This window comes from Myodes glareolus, chromosome 4 (assembly GCF_982192425.1).
Source record: "Myodes glareolus chromosome 4, mMyoGla1.1, whole genome shotgun sequence".
In the NCBI taxonomy this organism is placed as follows: domain Eukaryota; kingdom Metazoa; phylum Chordata; class Mammalia; order Rodentia; family Cricetidae; genus Myodes; species Myodes glareolus.
The window spans coordinates 53,418,512-53,435,893 of record NC_142029.1 but is presented as its reverse complement, the minus strand read 5'-3'; the positions used below and the strand labels follow the sequence as shown (position 1 = coordinate 53,435,893).

The window sequence follows — 17,382 nt, the reverse complement described above, 5'->3', positions numbered from 1 at the left end:
ACACCTTGCTGTATTACACCTACGGCAACGTGCTATTTCCATCTCAGTGTCGTTGTAAAATAACGACAACCAAAACGTGCGTCATCTCATTCACTCTCAAAGGCATGCTTTTTAATAAATCGTAGCCCCATCTCATAAGTGGAGAAACTAAGGCTCATGTTGTTCTGATAGAATGCAGAGTTACACATTAGTCTGTCACACCCTGCAGACTGTTCTAAAAAGTAATCAGCATCTCTTCTATTTATTCACTACGTGTCTGTTACGCGCTCCATAGCAGCAAGCCCTCTGTATTCTGCAGCATCTGTCAGCGATTTCTTACATACAGTCACTAAATGTCATTTAGTGATGGCAATGACAAGTCAATGAATTATACTGAGCACAATATTTTGCCTTGTTTAATTGGAGAACTTAACCAATTATCTACATTAGCTAGTTTTAAACTCTAAACTTCATGAAAAGAGTTATGGGCTATATTTTCCCAAGCAACTTCATGGGTAGTTTCTATTGACTTCTTTTACATAAACATTTATTTCTGATATTGAGCGGTTATCTAATTTAGGAACATCAAATGTCTCAACACACTTTGAAATGGGACAAGCATAATGTCGATTGTCAGACTTGCTGGGTTTGCAACAAACTGCATAAAAACGCACGTATGTACACACACACACACACACACACACACACACACACACAGGGTGGAAGGTAGAGGGGCAATGTCTAGGACTGTTAGGCCTTTTATTTATGCCCCACTAAGGAGAGGAACAGTTGAAAGCCTCGGGCTTGAGATTGCCGAAGCTGCCTTTCACCAAGTCAGAGACTGCAGTATTTATGGGTTAGAGGGCACATCTGTGGTATTTAAATCACCCAGATATTTACTCCCTTTTCTCTTTCCTTTGCTTCTGAAGCATGAGTGTAAATTAATTTATAGGTCATTATGCATTACAGTAGAAAAAAAGAGACTGGAAAGACATTTTTAGAAAGAAAATATTAGGCATAATAGTTCAGTTTCAAAAAGTATAAATTACCCGTATTTCAACAAAGACCACAATCTATCAGGTGCCTTGTGTCTTAGTCATTGTTCTTATTGCTGTGAAGAGATGCCATGACCACAGCAACTCTTATAAAAGAAAGCATTTGAGAGGACAGGTGGGCCCTGAGTCAGATCAACGATATTACTGACCAGCAAGGGGCACTGACTTCTAGCAGACATCCATAGGAGGGGTGAGTTTGCTTCTGGCCCATGGCAGAAGCCCGGCGAGGAAGAGTTCAGACTTTCCCCGACCCCCTTGACTCCCAGGTCACCCTGCAGTGGTGGCTCCACCCTGCTAAGCTCTCCCCCCTCCCATCCCAGCTTCCATCCAGGTACACCTTCCTATATTTCTCCCTTCCCCCTGGGGCCATAAAATTTCCCCAGCTCAGCTGCCTTGCACGCTGGGCCTGGGCTGTAGGCGCATTCTGGCAGGAGGCAGTTCCTGTGTTTTAAAAACCTGCCTGAGGACAGGTGGGCCCTGTGTCAGCTCAGCGACATTCCTGACGAGCAAGGGGCACTGACTTCTAGCAGACATCCATCAGAGGACTTTCATCCAGGTACACCTTCCTATATTTCTCCCTTCCCCCTGGGGTCATAAAATTTCCCCAGCTCAGCTGCCTAGTGCACTGGGCCTGGGCTGTAGGTGCAACCCGGAAGGAGGGAGTGCCTGTGTTTCAATAGCCTGCCTGAGGAAAGGTAGGTCTTCTGTCAGTGAAGTCCCTGCCCAACAAGGGAACCTGACCCGGTACCAGAAGATGCAATAGAGAGCAGTTGAAGGAAGAGATGGGCAGACGCCAAGGCAAGACCTCCTCCAACAATCTGAAAAACAACATGAAAACACCAGATCCCAATGACCCTACAATAGAAGGACTTGAACACCTTAATCCAGAAGAAGTGGAAAAAAGTGCCATTATGAAAGCAATAGAGTCCCTTAAACAAGATATGAAGAACTCCCTTAAAGAATTGGATGAGAAGTATAACAAAAAGTTTGAAGAAATGAGTAAAGAAATGGATGAGAAGTATAACAAAAATTTTGAAGAAATGAGTAAATCCGTAAATGAAATTCTGGGAAACCAAGAAAAAACAATCAAACAGGTAAAGGAAACAGTTCAAGAATTGAAAAATGAAATGGAGGCAATGAAGAAAACACAAACCGAGAACCGGCTGGATATGGAAAACCTAGGTAAACGAACGGAGACTACAGAATCAAGCATAACCAATAGAATACAAGAGATAGAAGAACGAATCTCAGATTCTGAAGATACCATAGAGAAAATAAATGCTCTGATCAAAGAAAACGGCAAATAAACCAAATTCTCATCACAAAACATTCAAGAAATCTGGGACACAATAAAAAAAAACAAATCTAAGAATAATAGGGATTGAAGAAGGAGATGATTGCAGATCAAAGGCCCAGAAAATATATTCAACAAAATTATAGAAGAAAACTTTCCCAACCTAAAGAATGATATTCCTATGAAGGTTCAAGAAGCATACAGAACACCGAATAGACTTGATCAAAAAAAAAATCCCCTCGCCATATAATAATCAAAACACAAAACATACAGATTAAAGAAAGAATATTAAGAGCTGCAAAGGAAAAAGGTCAAGTAACTTATAAAGGTAAACCTATCAGGCTTACAACGGAATTCTCTATGGAAACCATGAAAGCCAGAAGGTCATGGATAGAGGTACTGCAGAAACTAAGGGACCATGAATGCAAACCCAGATTACTATACCCAGCCAAGCTATCATTCACTATCAATGGAGAAAACAAAGTATTCCAGGATAAAAATAAATTTAAACAATTCATAGCCACAAATCCAGCCTTACTGAAAGTACTAGAAGGAAGATCACAACCCAAGGAATCCAACACTGCCAACACTGCCTACAATAACCCAGACATCTAGCGACCCTTCACAACCACAACTCAAAGAAGAGAAACACACAAACTCTACTACATACACACACACAAAATAATAACCAGAATCAACAACCACTGGTCATTAATATCACTTAATATTAATGGACTCAACTCACCTATAAAAAGGCACAGACTAAGAGATTGGATACAAAAACAGGATCCAACATTCTGCTGTTTACAAGAAACACACCTCAACCACAAAGATAGGCATCTACTCAGAGTAAAGGGTTGGGAACAGGTTTTCCAAGCAAACAGACCTAAGAAACAAGCGGGTGTGGCCATTCTAATATCTAACAAAATTGACTTCAAACTAAAATCAATCAGAAGAGATGGAGATGGACATTTCATACTCATAACAGGAACAATTTATCAGGAGGAAGTCTCAATCTTGAATATCTATGCCCCTAATATAAAAGCACCCACTTATGTAAAAGAAAAACTTTTAGAACTTAAGGCAGTCATCAAACCACACACACTAATAGTAGGAGACTTCAACACACCTCTCTCACCAATGGACAGGTCAATCAGACAGAAACTCAACAGAGAAATAAGAGAATTACTAAAGGTAATGAATCAAAAGGACTTAACAGACATCTATAGAACATTCCACCCAAATAGGAAAGAATATACCTTCTTCTCTGCAGCTCATGGAATCTTCTCGAAAAATTGACCACATTCTTGGTAACAAAGCAAACTTCCACAGACATAAAAAAATATTAGTAACCACCTGTGTCTTGTCAGATCACCATGGAATAAAGTTAGAATTCAATAACAATTCAAACACCAGAAAGCCTACAAATGCGTGGAAGTTGAACAGTCAACTGCTGAATCATCCCTGGGTCAAGGAAGAAATTAAGAAAGAAATTAAAGTCTTCCTTAAATTTAACATACTCAAACCTATGGGACACAATGAAAGCAGTGCTAAGAGGAAAGTTCATAGCACTAAGTGCCCAATTAAAGAAAATGGAGAAAGCACACATTGGAGACTTAACAGCATACCTGAAAGCTCTGGAAAAAAAAAGAAGCAGACTCACCCAGGAGGAGTAGAAGACTGGAAATAATCAAACTGAGGGCTGAAACCAACAAAATAGAAACACAGAAAACAATCCAAAGAATCAACGAAACAAAAAGTTGGTTCTTGGAAAAAATCAACAAGATTGACAAACCCCTAGCCAAGCTAATCAAGTGGCAGAGAGAGAACACTCAAATTAATAAGATCAGAAATGAAAAGGGGGACATAACAACAGACACAGAGGAAATTCAGAGAATCATTACATCTTACTAAGAAAGTTTATATGCCACAAAGTTGGAAAATGTACAAGAAATGGACTGGTTTTTAGATAAATACCATTTACCAAAGTTAAATCAAGACCAGGTGAATAATCTAAATAGACCTGTTAGTCGCAAAGAATTAGAAGCTGTTATCAAAAACCTCCCAACCAAAAAAAGCCCAGGGCCAGATGGTTTCAATGGAGAATTCTACCAGAACTTCCAAGAAGAGCTGATAGCTATACTCCTTAAGGTATTTCACAATATAGAAACAGAAGAGTCATTGCCAAACTCTTTTTATGAAGCTACAGTTACCCTGATACCAAAACCACATAAAAACACAACAAAGAAAGAGAATTACAGGCCAATCTCACTCATGAACATCGACGCAAAAATTCTCAACAAAATCCTGGCAAACCGAATCCAAGAACACATTAGAAAAATTATCCATTATGATCAAGTAGGCTTCATCCCAGAGATGCAGGGCTGGTTCAACATATGCAAATCTATCAATGTAATCCATCACATAAATAAACTGAAAGAAAAAAACCATACAATCATTTCATTAGATGCTGAAAAAGCATTTGACAAAATTCAGCATCCCTTTATGATAAAGATGTTGAAGAGATTGCGGATACAAGGATCATACATAAATATAATAAAAGCTATTTACAGCAAGCCGACAGCTAACATCAAACTGAATGGAGAGAAACTCAAAGCCATTCCATTTAAATCAGGAACACGACAAGGCTGTCCACTCTCCCCATACCTCTTCAATATAGTGCTTGAAGTTCTATCAATAGCAATACGACAACAAAAGGGGATCAAGGGGATTCGAATTGGAAAAGAAGAAGTTAAACTCTCGTTATTTGCAGACGATATGATAACATACATGAGCGACCCCAAAAACTCTACCAAAGAACTCCTACAGCTGATAAACACCTTTAGTAATGTGGCAGGATACAAGATCAACTCCAAAAAATCAGTCGCCCTCCTATACACAAAGGACAAAGAAGCAGGGAGGGAAATCAGAGAAACATCACCTTTCATGATAGCCACAAATAGCATAAAATATCTTGGGATAATTCTGACCAAGGAAGTGAAAGATCTATTTGACAAGAACTTTAAGTCTTTGAAGAAAGAAATTGAGGAGGGTACCAGAAAATGGAAAGATCTCCCCTGCTCTTGGATTGGGAGGATCAACATAGCAAAAATGGCAATTCTACCAAAAGCAATCTATAGATTCAATGCAATTCCCATCCAAATCCCATCAAACTTCTTCACAGACCTTGAGAGAATAATAATCAATTTTATATGGAAAAACAAAAAACCCAGGATAGCCAAAACAATCTTATATAATAAAGGATCTTCTGGAGGTATAACCATCCCTGACTTCAAACTCTATTACAGAGCTACAGTATTGAAAACAGCTTGGTACTGGCGTAAGAACAGAGAAGTCGACCTATGGAATCGAATAGAAGACCCAGATATTAACCCACAAACTTATGAACACTTGATTTTCGACAAGGGAGCTAAAGGTATGCATTGGAAGAAGGAAAGCATCTTTAACAAATGGTGCTGGCATAACTGGATGTCAACCTGTAGAAGAATGAAAGTAGATCCATATCTATCACCATGCACAAAACTCAAGTCCAAATGGATTAAAGACCTCAACATTAATCTGACCACTTTGAACCTGATAGAAGAGAAAGTGGGAAGTAGTTTACAAGACATGAGCACAGGAGACCACTTCCTAGGTAGAACCCCAGTAGCACAGACAATAAGAGAAACAATGAATAAATGGGACCTACTGAAACTGAGAAGCTTCTGTAAAGCAAAGGACACTGTCAGTAAGACAAAAAGACTACCTTCCGACTGGGAGAAGATCTTCACCAACCCCTCATCAGACAAAGGTCTGATCTCCAAAATATACAAAGAACTCAAGGAACTAGACACTAAAACTCTAATTAACCCAATTAAAAAATGGGGTACTGAACAGAGAATTCACAACAGATGAACTTCGAATGGCCAAAAGGCACTTAAGGACAAGCTCAACCTCCTTACCCATCAGGGAAATGCAAATCAAAACAACTTTGAGATACCATCTTACACCTGTCAGAATAGCCAAACTCAAAAACACCAATGATAGCCTTTGTTGGAGAGGATGTGGAGTGAGGGGAATACTCATCCATTTTTGGTGGGAATGCAAACTTGTGCAGCCACTGTGGAAACCAGTGTGGCGGTTTCTCAACCTCCCTCAGGACCCAGCAATTCCACTCTTGGGAATATACCCAAGAGATGCCCTATCATACTACAAAAGCATTTGTTCAACTATGTTCATAGTTACACTATTTGTAATAGCCAAAACATGGAAACAGCCTAGGTGCCCCTCAATAGAAGAATGGTTAAAAAAGGTGTGGAACATATATACATTAGAGTTTTACTCAGCGGTAAAAAACAATGACATCTTGAATTTTGTAGGCAAATGGATGGAAATAGAAAACGCTTTACTGAGTGAGGTAACCCAGACCCAAAAAGAGGAATATGGTATGTACTTACTCATAAGTGGATTCTAGCCATAATTAAAGGTCTTTGAGCCTATTATTCATGATCCTAGAGAAACTAAATAAGAAGGTGAACCTGAAGAAAATCATGTAGTTATCCTCCTGGAGATTGGAAGTAGACAAGAGTGCCAGGCAACCTTGGGTGCAGGGGGGAGTGGGGGCATTGTTGGAAGGGGAGAGGGTTAGAGAGAAGGGAGTAGGGGAGGAATGGGGAAAGCTCGGGGGATTGGGATGGGGGGAGGGAGGAAGGATGGATATGGGAGCAGGGAAGTATATATTTCAACTAAGGGAGTCATTTTAGGGTTTACAAGAGACTTGATTCTAGAGGGGATCCCGGGTGCAAGGAGAGATCCCCAGATTGTTCTCTGGACAGAGGAGAGGGTGCCTGAACCGGCCTTGGCCCATAACCATACTGATGAATATTTTGCATATTACCATAGAACCTTCATCTGGCAATGGATGGAGATAGAGACAGAGACCCACATTGGAACACTGGACTTAACTCCCTAGGTCCAAACGAGAAGCAGAAGGAAAGAGAACATGAGCAAGGAAGGCAAGATCAGAGGGAACCTTCACCCGTTGATGGATGGAGATTGAGACAGAGACCCACATTGCAGCACTGGACTGAGCCCCCAAGGTCTAAATGAGGAGCAGAAGGAGGGAGAACATGAACAAGAAAGGCAGGACCGTGAGGAGTGCATTCACCCACTGATACAAGGGGACTGATCTAATGAGAGTTCACCAAGGCCAGTTGGCCTGGGACTGAATGAGCACGTGATCCAACCAGATTCTCTGAATGTGGCCGGATTCTCTGAATGTGCCTGGCACGGGGATGTTCTGAGAAGTCATTGACAATGGCACTGGGATTTGTTTCCTCTGCATATACCGGATTTTTGGGATCCAGTCTGTTTGGATTCTCACCTTCCTGGACCTGGAGGGAAGGGGAGGAACTTGAACTTCCCACGGGGCAGGAAACCCTGACTGCTCTTGGGGATGGAGAGGGAGGAGGAGAGGGAGTGGGGGGAGTGGGAGGGTGTTGGGAGGAGGGGCAGAAATGGAAACTTTTATAAATTAATAAACTTTTATAAATAAATAAAAAACAAATAAAAAAACAAAACAACAAAAAAAGAAAGCATTTGATGGGGGCTTTCTTCAATCAGAGGTTCAGCCCATAATTATCATGGTGGAAAGCATGGAGCCACACAGGACGACACAGTGCTGGAAAAGTAGCTTGAGAAGTCTATATACAGGAGCTTGAACTTCCCACAGGGCGGGAGACCCTGACTGCTCTTGGGGATGGAGAGGGAGGAGGGGAGGGAGGAGGGGGAGTGGGAGGTGGTTGGGAGGAGGGGCGGAAATGGAGACTTTTGTATTTTAATAAACTTTGAGAAAAAAAAATAAAGTCAGTTATGGCATTGCAAAAAGAAGAAGAAGAAGAAGAAGAAGAAGAAGAAGAAGAAGAAGAAGAAGAAGAAGAAGAAGAAGAAGAAGAAGAAGAAGAAGAAGAAGTCTATATACAGATCCATAGGCAGCCGGCAGAGAGAGACACTGAGCCTGGGTTCAGCATTTGAAATCCCAAATCCCACCCCCAGTGACACATTTCCTCTAACAAAGCCACACCTCCTAATCTTTGTTAGTACCACTCCCTAATGACCAAGCTTTCAAATCTATGAGCCTATGGGGCCATTCTTATTCAAACCATCACAACCTGTATGCCTGCCTGATTCTTTATTTAACTTTAAATTATTGTGATTTTTTTTTTAAAATTAAGGATTGTGTATTTGGCTTATAGTCTTCCCCTTTGACATTGCCCTATTGAAGCACTATCCAATAATGTAATGTAAGCCACACACATAATTTAAAATTTTTAGTGGTCATATTTAAAAAAGTAAAGATAAACAGATGAAATTAATTTGATCTTTCAGGGGCAGAGCTCCTGCCTAGGATGCTCAAGGCCCTGGGTTGATTCTCCAGCACTGCAGAAACAGCAAAATATTATGAATAAGATACCTTTTAATATTAAAACTTTGAAACAGAGGGTGTATTTATGTTTATAGTATATATTGACTGAGACTGTTAAAGTCTAAGTGTTTAGTAGCCATGGATATTTTGCAAGCCACCGGAAAGGACTGTCGGCCCCCACCTTTGTTAATTTGACTCAAATTCACAATAGCCTGGAGTGCTTCTCCTGGGAGAAACAGCCAAGTCTATGAAGTCAGAGTCGCCCCCCAGTTTTGCATTAGGAAATAACACTTCTGGAGCTCAACGTGCTGCAGCTGGATTTGAGCCCCAGTGCAGCTGCAGCACATGAAATGAAGATATTTTAATCCAAAGGAGAAAGAGAGAAGTGGATGGAGCACAAAGAGGCGCAGATCACATATGCTTGAACAGGCAGCTCTCTATGGACCTTGCAGGAAGTATTGCTCTTGTCAAATGCCAGGATGAGTTTCTAGAATTCTCTGGTTGATTGCTTAATACATGGTCTAATGTGTGGAATCTTCTTCTTTTTTTTTTTCCTAAAGGACACTATTACTTTGAGTAACTTCTGATTTAAAATGCCTACATCATTATTACATTTCCACAAGTCCATGAACCATGGCTTGCTCTTCTCAGAAAAGTACCAACCTGACTACATGTCAGGGAGAAAGAAATTCTGTCCACTTGACTAGAAAAGAAAGACACATGTCTTCATTTTAGTTGGCTGTATCTTTTCAGAGAACAGAAGCAAGCATGTCTATAGACTGAGTTTGACCTGAACCTCATGTCCCCGTCCTTTCCAGGGCCATGAAACATCTGATTACTGGTGGTGACCTGCATGTTCGACTGCTTCCCATTTCGAATTTGGAGGAGATTCTTCTCAAGGCTCCAGACTCTGCTCTAACAGTTCCTTCCACAAAAATACTCATTAATTCATTTATTGAAAACCCACTGTTCCAGACAGTAGACGCCCTAGCTTTAAAAGATAGGTAAAAAGCCTTCCTTCCTAGGGAACAGATCATCAATAATTAGATAGAGCAATAAAAATAACTGTTTGGTGCTGGTAAACACTGTTGAGATAAATGGAGCAAGGGTCTAGGCTTTCGAGGTGACTAGGGCGAGAGGCAGGTGTGGTTTTTAATAGGTGGGGCAAAGCTAACATTCCTTCAAAGGTGACACTGGGACAGAGACCTTAAGGAAGGCAGAAGAGACACAGCACAAGCGAGACAAAGACAGGACCAGCCACGTCCAAGGCTGCAAGCTGTGCTGGGGTTCCACATGTCTTCAGGGGCCTTAAAGAGCCCTCTCTTGTCTTACCTACCACACTTGAACGGGCATTTAGATTTCAGTCAAAATCATCACCTTTGGTAGTCTCAATTTACTAAATGACCCCAAGAGAAAAGGAAAAGCCAGGAGGCGAGAGAGCAGCAGAGGGTTCCCTTATGGGCCTGACCATCTAACAGCGGGATTATGAAGTCAGACCTTCATTCCCGACGTTGGAGCCTTTGACTCCTGTGTGTCAATGCCTTTGTCTCTGCCCCATGTTTTCATTTCCTTATTCCGGGTGTGTATGAAGCAAAGCTGCCTCATGGATCGAGCAGATGTTCCTGCACCCTGCTGCCTAGCCTGCATAGCCAGCCGTCTGTCCCAGCGTATCCAATCATGGTCAAGCTATTGATCATCACAGCAACAAGCGCCTCATCAGCGAGATAAAATTCATCAAATTATGGTCAAATCCTCCTAGCTAAACTGGGAGTTTTACTAGCTGGTGTAAACCGAAGCTAGCTGGAGAGAATCTGAAACAGGCAGGAAGCATTCGGGTCTAAACATGCTTCTCGAGCAGATACCTAGGAGTAGGTAATAACCCTGGCTCAGGGTGCAGCTAACCCGGAAAGATTCATTTAAAGAAGGCCAAGAACTGTCAGGCCTGGAGAGCACGGGTTCTCTTTCATAAGGTAGTGAGTCATGAGAATTTAGGCAATAAATGAATAATTGTGGGGTAAGATTAACTAAGTGTTTTAAGGTTATTGAAGATCTTAAATTACACCAATTTAGCAGAGAGTGGGTTCAATGTGTTTAATATAACAATTAGCTCTCGATAAAGAAGAGGGAGCCAGGGCTTCTGCTTATATGCCGCAGGCTTCTGTCCTGTGAAATCACAGCTGCATTTGCTGAGTGGGGTTAGAACCCCAAACTATCCAGCTGACTGGTTTTGGGTTGATTTTGCATTTTCTTTAAAACCAAAGTTCATTTTCAAAGAAATCTCACAGAAATAAGAATCACGGGCCACTAGAGCTGGAAGGGCGTGCGGGCTGTGGTTGGTACTTTCCAGTTTATGGACGGACGAAGAGGTCGGGTCTTCATCTGAAGAGTCAGGAGGAGAGAAGGAAAGAGACTTGCAGATCTACCACCTGCAAGAATCTGTGCAGTCTAAGGCAGTGAAGAGCCACCCGAAGTTGCACAGCTGGCCTATGCCAGACCCAGAAGGTGGACTCGGTTCTCTGCATTCCACTCCTGCCTGTAAGCCGCTGTGAGACTTTAAAGGCCTCTTCCACTTAACTATTTGACATGAGGCAGGTAAATAATCATTTCCGAGGCTGGATCCCCTCCTCCTACCATTTCAGTCTGTTTTCTGTGTTGTTGAAACAGAACCTTGGGAACATCACCAGTAACAGAAGGGACAAAGCTAAAACACACCTCAGAAGTGCTTGGAGACAACCCAGTCAGGCAGAATTCTACAAACTCAGGTTGTAGCGATAGGCTCAGTGTTGAGACGGGGAACAAATGATGCTTTACAACACACGTGTTTGGGTAAAGGTGACCTGAAATTTGACTCAGCGCTGAAAGGCTGAATGCTCATATTTAGCTGAAGAGTATAGCCTTAACTATCTGGAAAATCACTAGGGATGAAACCCTTCGTCTTGAGTTTATGCTTTAGGCTGTTGCCAAGTCACCTCTGGAATTCCCTGGGGGCATGCGATGTAGTGTGGAATCATTCTGGAAACAGCAATGTAAATCTATCTCTCAGTAGTCATAAAATAGCCAAGATGCCCCTCGCCCTTGGGGAAGAGCAGTCTATCTCTTTACACCACATGGATCTCTGATCCCCTCATCTTTACTGTGGGTTCCAAACCAGAGTTTGAAAAAAATATCCTTATGTCTCCTTGGCATGTAAATAAATGTTCAGTCTCACTCATAATAAGAGAAAGGTTTGGGCAGACCACAGGGAGATGTAAATCCCTTAGCCTATGGGCGATCCTGAATTTGCCTCAACATGTCTGTGAGGAAAATAAACCTCCATAGATCACTAGCACGGACGCAAACTGGTCGACAGTTTAGGAGAGAATTTCAGTATCTAGGAATATCTATTTCTAGAAACCATTCCCAAAGACACATGGGAAACACATGAAAAGCTGTGTTAATTTAAAAACTGTTAATTGCAGCACAATTGCTAATTTAAAAGAACAAGAAAACATTCTTGCATGCCCATTGATAGGAGAATGGCTAAATAGTGGCCTATTCTGTAGCTATAAAATGGAATAAGAAAGATCTTTAGATGCTGTCAATGTCTTAAGCACTGCTAATTAAATAAAGCTAAGACAAAGAGTCGGTGTAGCACAGTGTAGACCAGAGGGTGTTCATGTTTTCAGGTATGGAAACATAAATATGCTTATGTTAAAGATGGAGACGTAATTCAACAACCACCAACATGTCCAAAAAGTCAGGCCAGAGGGGACAGGGCTAGCAGCTAAGCTCCCCACCCCCATGATGGTTTTTTATTTCTGAATCCTTGGGATATTTAATCTAATCTTAGAACAAAACAAAAAAGCACAGTGAAGCAGAAGAACATCATTGTGATTGACTTGGGCTGAGCCACACATTGGAGTAATTTCAAGTGGTTTAAAACAGAACAACTTTTAACTGCATCCCAATTGGGATATACTCAAAGGCTAAAAATAACCACATGAAATCTTAAGCCATTTTTCAGTTGCTATATTTTTAGCAATAATGTATGTGAGATAATTTTGAGAATATATATTTTAAGCAAGTAAAAATTATATTAATGTAGTAGGAGGCAGAAAAAGAAGCAGAAGAAAATGCAAATTAAAATTGATGGCATCCCAATAAAATCTCTATAATCCTGAAACTGAGCTGAAAATATCAAAAGGAATTTTTTGTATAACTTTGCCTAAACACAGAGGTCTTAAAAGAATGACCTATCCAATGTTGTGAAAACAGTAGCAAAAGTGGTCCTTAAATTTTCCTCTTAAAAGACCCAAGGCTTTTGGGAGAGATGACTATTTTTAAACTGAGGGACAGAAGTCATGGATGATAAGGCTGGAACTTTAGACCTACCTAAATGCAAGAAGTTTATCAAAGACCATGAGAGCCATGTTAAAAATATACAACAGAAACATGAAGACCTCCCCCACCCTGTGAAAATGGAGGGCTTTAATTGTATAAAAAGAGTAGCCTGTATTAAACAAAACAGCCGTGTTAAAACCCACATCTTCAGAAAGACGTGTATTAAAGACTTGTCATGCTAGTAACATATGGAGGATGCCACCGAAGCAACACATTATTTGGGAAATGAGTAAATTAGAGGAAATAATTTTTTTCTGTGTCTTTTATTCTGTCACTTGTATTACTTTTAATAAAATGCTGATTGGCCAGTAGTCAGGCAGGAAGTATAGGCAGGGCAACCAGGCAGGAAGTAGAGACAGGGCAATGAGAACAGGAGAATTCTGCGAAGAGGAAAGTTTCAGTCTGCAGTCGTGACCCAGATGCAGAAGACACAAGATGTAACTGCCTCACTGAAAAAGGTACCAAGCCATGTGGCTAACACAGACAAGAACTATGGGCTAATATAAGTTATAAGAGTTAATAAGAAGCCTGAGATACTAGGCCAATCAGTTTATAGTTGATGTAGACCTCTGTATGATTTCTTTGGGACTTAACGACTACAGGAACTGGGCAGGACAGAAAACTCAGTCAACAGTTCTTGTTGTTTGTTTATATTAAACCACAGAGAGCTCAAGTAACTGAACAGTGAAACTCATTTGAGGAGGCTACTGGAATTAGGAGTGACCATCATGGGAACTGGGGCAGTCAATGGGTAGACAGGGATCTGAAGTCTGTAGAGTTTGTCAGATGTCTGTGCCTAGGAAGTAGCTGGGTTCACTGTTAAATTCTGAGACTGAGTCTGAGAGAGCGCAGGTATACCTCATTGATGCCAGCACTGCTGGTCAGGGGGTGTTGGCTGCTACCATCTGTTTAGGTGGAAGCTCCACCTGGTCCCACTCCACCCACTCCAGACTCTGCCCCTTTGAGAAAGTCTATCAAGCAGTGCACACCCCCCCCACCCCCGTGAGATGCTCAGGACCATGCCTACAGGGTATTTAAGACCTGGCCCCTAGACCTGCCACATGGTTTCTTCTCCCTTCACACACATTCCTCCCCCCACCCATCACCCATGAGTTGCTTTGCTCAGATTAAACCTTATTTTAAAAATTTGGTTTTATTTAGATTACTTCAATATTAGGGTACAGAAACCTTTCACTATCCACGAGGTCTAGTGTTCCCCTGTTGGACATAAACAGTCCCACAGAACAACCTCAGGCTTAGTGACTCTGTGAGCAAGGAGCAGGGTGGAGGAGAATGAAAACAGGAACTACCAAATCATCTCTAAATAATGAGCATTACCCAAGCCCAAACTGACAGAACATTGTCCATTCTAACCACGGAGAGGGAAATGGGGCTTCTTTACCAGTTACAGATTTAGGCTTATTCTGGTCTGTCTCTTTTAAGAGAAGACTGAATTGAATAATTATGGAATTACTTTTACTTCCTGACACATCTACTCCAGAGCAAAATCCTGATACCCTAAATATCACAAATGGAAATGCAAGACCCATCACCGCCCTTCTCTTCTCACACCCTGAGACATCACGTGGTTCTCGGCTGTCTTAGGTTGGGTTACTATTGCTGTGGTGAAACACCCTGACCAAAACAACTCGGGGAGGAAAGGGGTTATTTGGTTCACACTTCCACATTGCTGTTTATCACTGAAGGAAATCAGGACAGGAACTCAAGCAGGTCAGGAACCGGGAGGCAGGAGCTGATGCAGAGGGCATGGAGGGGTGCTGCTTACTTACTTGTTCCTCGTGGAACTTGCTCAGCCTGCTTTCTTATAGAACCCAGGACCAGTAGCCCAGAGGTGGCCCTACCAACGATGTGCTGGGCTCATCTCCATCAATCACTAATTGAGAAAATGTCCTATAGGTTTCCCTGCCTATAGCTTAATCTTATGAAAACATTTTTTTTCTCAATTCACCTCCTCTCTGATGACTCCAGCTTCTATCGGGCTGACACAAAACCTGGCCTGCACACCCTCAGTGAGCTTCCTCTTTCATTACAACATATAAGAGACCCATTTCACTCCTCTGGTGTATCCTGGCACTCTTTGCTGGGGTGGCAACGCATGGCTGCGATGGATTAAGCTGACAGCAGAATCACCAATCATCATTTGCCTCCTGATGTGGTTTCCCCAGCATCATTTTTACAGTAAACATGACAGGAAAAGGTTGAGCACGATTCTGATTAAGCCTCTAGCTTTCACCATAAGAAACACTGGGCACTTGGGAACACCGTAACTAATTACGTCTCATCTTTGGCTATGTTTCATATAAACCACTACCAAACCAATAATGGCAATAGAGACAAGTGAACTGAGAATATTTAAACAGTGACCGGAGGTTTCATATTATTAAATTATGATCACAAATAATTGTAGCTTTATAATGGCAGCAAGGGTCGGTTTCAGGGTGTTTACATGCCAAATATGATACTTGATGCTTACTTTAATGCAATACCATCATAATAAACAGGAGTGGATGGAGAACCTGTGCTCATATTTGATTACTACAGGGTGGCTGGCAATCATCTTTACTCTGCTCCCTCTCCCTGACATGTTTAGAAAGTTCCACAGCAAACAATTTTAAGAGAAACTTTAAACTATTTGATTCAACAGGTAAGTTTTGAAAGAAGATAGGTCAAATGGAGGCCAACTTAAGGACAACAGTTCCAAATGGCTCTCAATTCAAGAGAAGCAATAATGACCTTAAAAAGTTCCTTCCACTATGGAGATTGCTTTCTGTCTAATTTCTCGGGAGCTGTCTGATATCACCTATTTCTTTTCCTTTTCTTTCTTGACTTTTTGCTTAAGTCACTTGTAGATGTGTCAAAAGCCTGCGATGAGGAATGAAGAATCATTACCAGGGAGACTAGATGACCACCTGTGGAGAAACCGTCCATTCCAATGCTTGATTCTTCAAAGAAAGATATGCATTATTTGAACAGTTACCTGGATCTGTCGCAGACATCAGTGACCCAAAAAACAAACAGTCAGTGAAATGGAAGTCCCCGCTCTTCAGCTGGCCAGCGTGCACCATGGCCTTCACAAAGCCATACATAATTAACCTGTAGAAGAGAGACAAAGGGACCTTCAAACATCAAGCCGGAGCCTGTGCAAGCCTAGGCGGTCTCAGAGAACATTCTGATGTGCTTCCTGGATATGTACCATGCATAAACCACCAATCCTGCCAACTCATTCACCAAAATGAAAAAATAATAATATAAAATAAAATTAAGAAATGAAAGTACAAAGGGTACTAGCTAAGAAGGGAAGGGAGGTCAGCTGGAGAGGAAGGGAAACAAGAGAGGGTAATAAGACCAAAATATACCATACACACATAAGAAAATATCATTATGAAACCACTATTACACTTAGATAACACGTGCTAATGAACACTTTAAAGTTTGTATTTATTTATTTATTGGATTATTCTTTTTGCTTAAACCCTAACAGAGAGAAGGTAGAGACAGGTGAATAGGCGCTCAGTACCAATGTAACTTAAAGCCAGTAACAGTCCTGAGGAACTGCAGGCCGTCCAGTCTCTAGACAGATGCTGAGATCCTCACCCACTTGTGGTTTACTTTTTAAAAAATGGGTTGAGGTTGGGAGAGTGACTAGGAAACAGCTAAATATCAGCTAATAGAACTTCACAATTTCCACAGTGATACCAATGCTTTCAATTCTCTTAAGAGAACTACTTCCATAAGGGGATAGCTCAGACAGAGCTGCGTTTGAACAGCCACTATCACATTCAAGCCATGTGACTCAGGGTATTATCAAAACCGTCGAACCCTCGGGACCTCGATTCATCAGATAGGGGAACAATAATGGCCCATGGAGACATTGCAGAATGCATAAAACAAGCAACCTCTGGTGCCCAGTGCTCTCAGCCATCTCAGGGAACAGCTTCCCGACTGTTCTGGGAAGGTGGAGATGGGATTTGTTTAGGTGCTTTAATTAACGTAATCCGCAGTTGATCCTATAAGGTCGATAATATTTATACAGTGTGAGGCAGTAACCTATCTAATACAGCAAATTAAGTAGGATGCTTAGGCTTAAATGGAGACAGCCTGGTTCTGACGCTGGGGACTTCAGCCACCAGAACGTGTTGCCTGAAGAATGGCTTTATGTTTCCCACTATACTGACAAGTTGTGTCAAGCAATGGACTGCTGCAGGAGCTCCTTCCGCTCCTTCAGCCAA

At 41.5% G+C, this 17,382-nt stretch overlaps 1 protein-coding gene across 1 annotated transcript in view; it reads right to left on the bottom strand.

The window, feature by feature from the left end:
* The window catches only part of Slc9a9 (solute carrier family 9 member A9), a 551,770-nt gene that overhangs the window by 398,022 nt on the left and 136,366 nt on the right, over window positions 1–17,382 (bottom strand). The window contains exon 5 of the mRNA XM_048452510.3: window positions 16,131–16,246. Within this exon, the coding sequence (XP_048308467.3) occupies window positions 16,131–16,246 (116 nt within the window). The remainder of the gene's footprint in view (window positions 1–16,130; window positions 16,247–17,382) is intronic.